The sequence below is a fragment of the Octopus bimaculoides genome, chromosome 11 (genome assembly GCF_001194135.2).
Source record: "Octopus bimaculoides isolate UCB-OBI-ISO-001 chromosome 11, ASM119413v2, whole genome shotgun sequence".
NCBI classification, from domain to species: Eukaryota; Metazoa; Mollusca; class Cephalopoda; order Octopoda; family Octopodidae; genus Octopus; species Octopus bimaculoides.
The window spans coordinates 21,470,164-21,472,576 of record NC_068991.1 but is presented as its reverse complement, the minus strand read 5'-3'; the positions used below and the strand labels follow the sequence as shown (position 1 = coordinate 21,472,576).

Genomic DNA, 2,413 nt, shown 5'->3' with positions numbered 1-2,413 from the left:
AGAGAGAGAGAGAGAGAGAGAGAGAGAGAGAGAAAATGCTATAAAAACTTGATTTATTCAATTTTACGTCGGTCTCGGTGAACATATTTGAAAACATATTTTCAAAAACTATTTAACATCCAATACTAAAGTGGAAAATCGAAGATGTGTGTGGAATATGAACAAATCATTTATACTTGCTAATAAACGTTTTCTAAATGTTTTTTCCGTGTTATGCTGTATTGGGAGTTAGGTCGAATGTCATGAAACCAATTCCCAACGTAAGTTGAAGTGTAGCTGTATTACATAATTTATTTGGACAGGAGTGTCAGTATTTTAAAATCTTCATCGGATTGATCTTGCTTTTTTTTTTTCTTCTTCTTTGACTTAGGCCTTCAAACAAAACACCAATGTAAAAATTTGACTGAGGAACAACTCATCCAACACAACCTCACGTACAGCCAAGACGATGTCATTTATGGCGAATGCACAATTTCTTTTGACAGTTACCCAGATTTCAACAAAACGATACCTTGTGTGAATGGCTACCATTATATAACTCGGGTAGATAGGTCTATTGTTTCTAAGGTGAGTCTGTCATATTCTTCTCAATGAAAAAGTAGAACTCCTCTGCTGTTTTGAAAAGGGACGGGAGATTTTGTTTCATGAGAGACAAAGATATGAGTAAAAGGGAGTTGTGTTTGGTTAAATCGAGTATGTATGAGGTTGTTACCCAAAGTCCCAATGATTCCTACTCCTTCGCTTATGAAACTTAACTATAAATATGCACGATGGCTAGGTACAAATCCCTACTGTAAGCAGCGGGAGCTCTGGGTAATAAACGAGAGTTATGTTCTCTTATGGTAGTGATTTTAAATTTTGTAACGAGTCTGAAATGTACGATGGATGAAAGAGATGGGAAAATTTCAACAGTGCATATCGATGTCTCCTTCCGTAATCCTTCAGAAGCAACGGCCCCTAATTCTATCGGTAGCATGCTCTTGATGGGGGCAACGCATAAGAGAATGACAGATGTCAAGGATGTGCTGGGTGTTTAGAGAAGATGGAGATTTTTCTTATGCATAAAACATGAGAATATTTAATTCAGGAGCGATATTTTTAAAACGTGATTAGAATATGAAGAGAACATTGTGTTATTAGTGAGCAGCAAACATGCTTGACTATGAGCCAATGTGTTATGTAATTTATGTAACCATCTAACATTGGAGTCGCTTACCTGCTTAAATATCTAAGTTATATAATGGCACGCGTCTGAAGGAGATAATCTAATTAAATAAGAATGGTAAACCACTGTAATACAAAATTAGCTTGTTTGATTACGATAATTTGATGTTTTGCACGGCGGTATGCAAATGAGCAAACAATTACACTTTCTTCTTCTTCTTCTTCTTCTCCTTCTTCTTCTTCTTCTTCTTCTTCTTCTTCTTCTTCTTCTTCTTCTTCTTCTTCTTCTTCTTCTTCTTCTTCTCTGCTTCTTCCGTCTTTTATTTCTTCTTCCTCGTTTCATTCTCCTTCTCTGTCTCCCCTTCTCCTTTCCTTTTCTTTTTACTTCTTTTTCCTTTTCGTTTTCCTCTATTTTCTCTTTTTTCTTCTTCTTCTTTCTCGTCCTCCTTTTCTTTTTCATTTTCTTTTTTTGTTCTTGTTCTATTTTCCTTATCCTTTTCTTCTTTATCTTCGAATTCTCTTCCCTCATTTTTTCCTTCTCTTTCTCACCCGCCTTCTTCTTCTTCTTCTTCTTCTTCTTCTTCTTCTTCTTCTTCTTCTTCTTCTTCTTCTTCTTCTTCTTCTTCTTCTTCTTCTTCTTCTTCTTCTGCCTCTTGATTCTTTTCTTCTCCCTCTTCCTCTTCTACTTATCCGTCTCCTCCTCTTCTTCTTCCTTACATTCTTTCGAATTATGTCGGGTATTATGACGGATGCCCCACATTGTGAAATCATTCCATCATATTAAGACTTTCAAAACTAATTATACCTAGGGCTGCCGCCCCTCACTGTGACAACTGGGGTTTACATTCTCATCCACCCCTTAACTCTTTAACAGCAAAATTAAATTTCATGGTTATTCCAGTATTAGTGCTAAATATCCACCAAAGAATAGAATAGGTACTTTCTACAAGTCACACTGACTTAATAGTTGACATAGGCGCAAGCGTGGATGTGAGGTAAGGCGTTTGCTTCCCAACCACATGGTTCCGAGTTCAGTCCCACTGCGTGGTACCTTGGGCAGATGTGTTTCTTCTACTATAGCCTCGAGTCGACCAGAACTTTGTGAATGGATTCGGTAGACGGAAACTGAAAGAATCCCGTCGTATACGTGTATACGTGTGTGTGTGTGTGTGTGTGTGTGCGCGTGAGAGAGAGAGACAACCGTATGACAACCGATGTTGGTGTGTTTACGTCTCCGTAACTTAGCGGT

General features: G+C 37.7%; 1 protein-coding gene across 2 annotated transcripts in view; it reads left to right on the top strand.

The window, feature by feature from the left end:
• LOC106871779 (steroid transmembrane transporter SLC22A24) overlaps nt 1-2,413 on the top strand; it is a 32,243-nt gene that overhangs the window by 20,220 nt on the left and 9,610 nt on the right. For both annotated transcript variants that reach the window (XM_052971588.1, XM_014918421.2), the window contains one exon: nt 371-567. In XM_052971588.1, the coding sequence (XP_052827548.1) occupies nt 371-567 (197 nt within the window). The remainder of the gene's footprint in view (nt 1-370; nt 568-2,413) is intronic.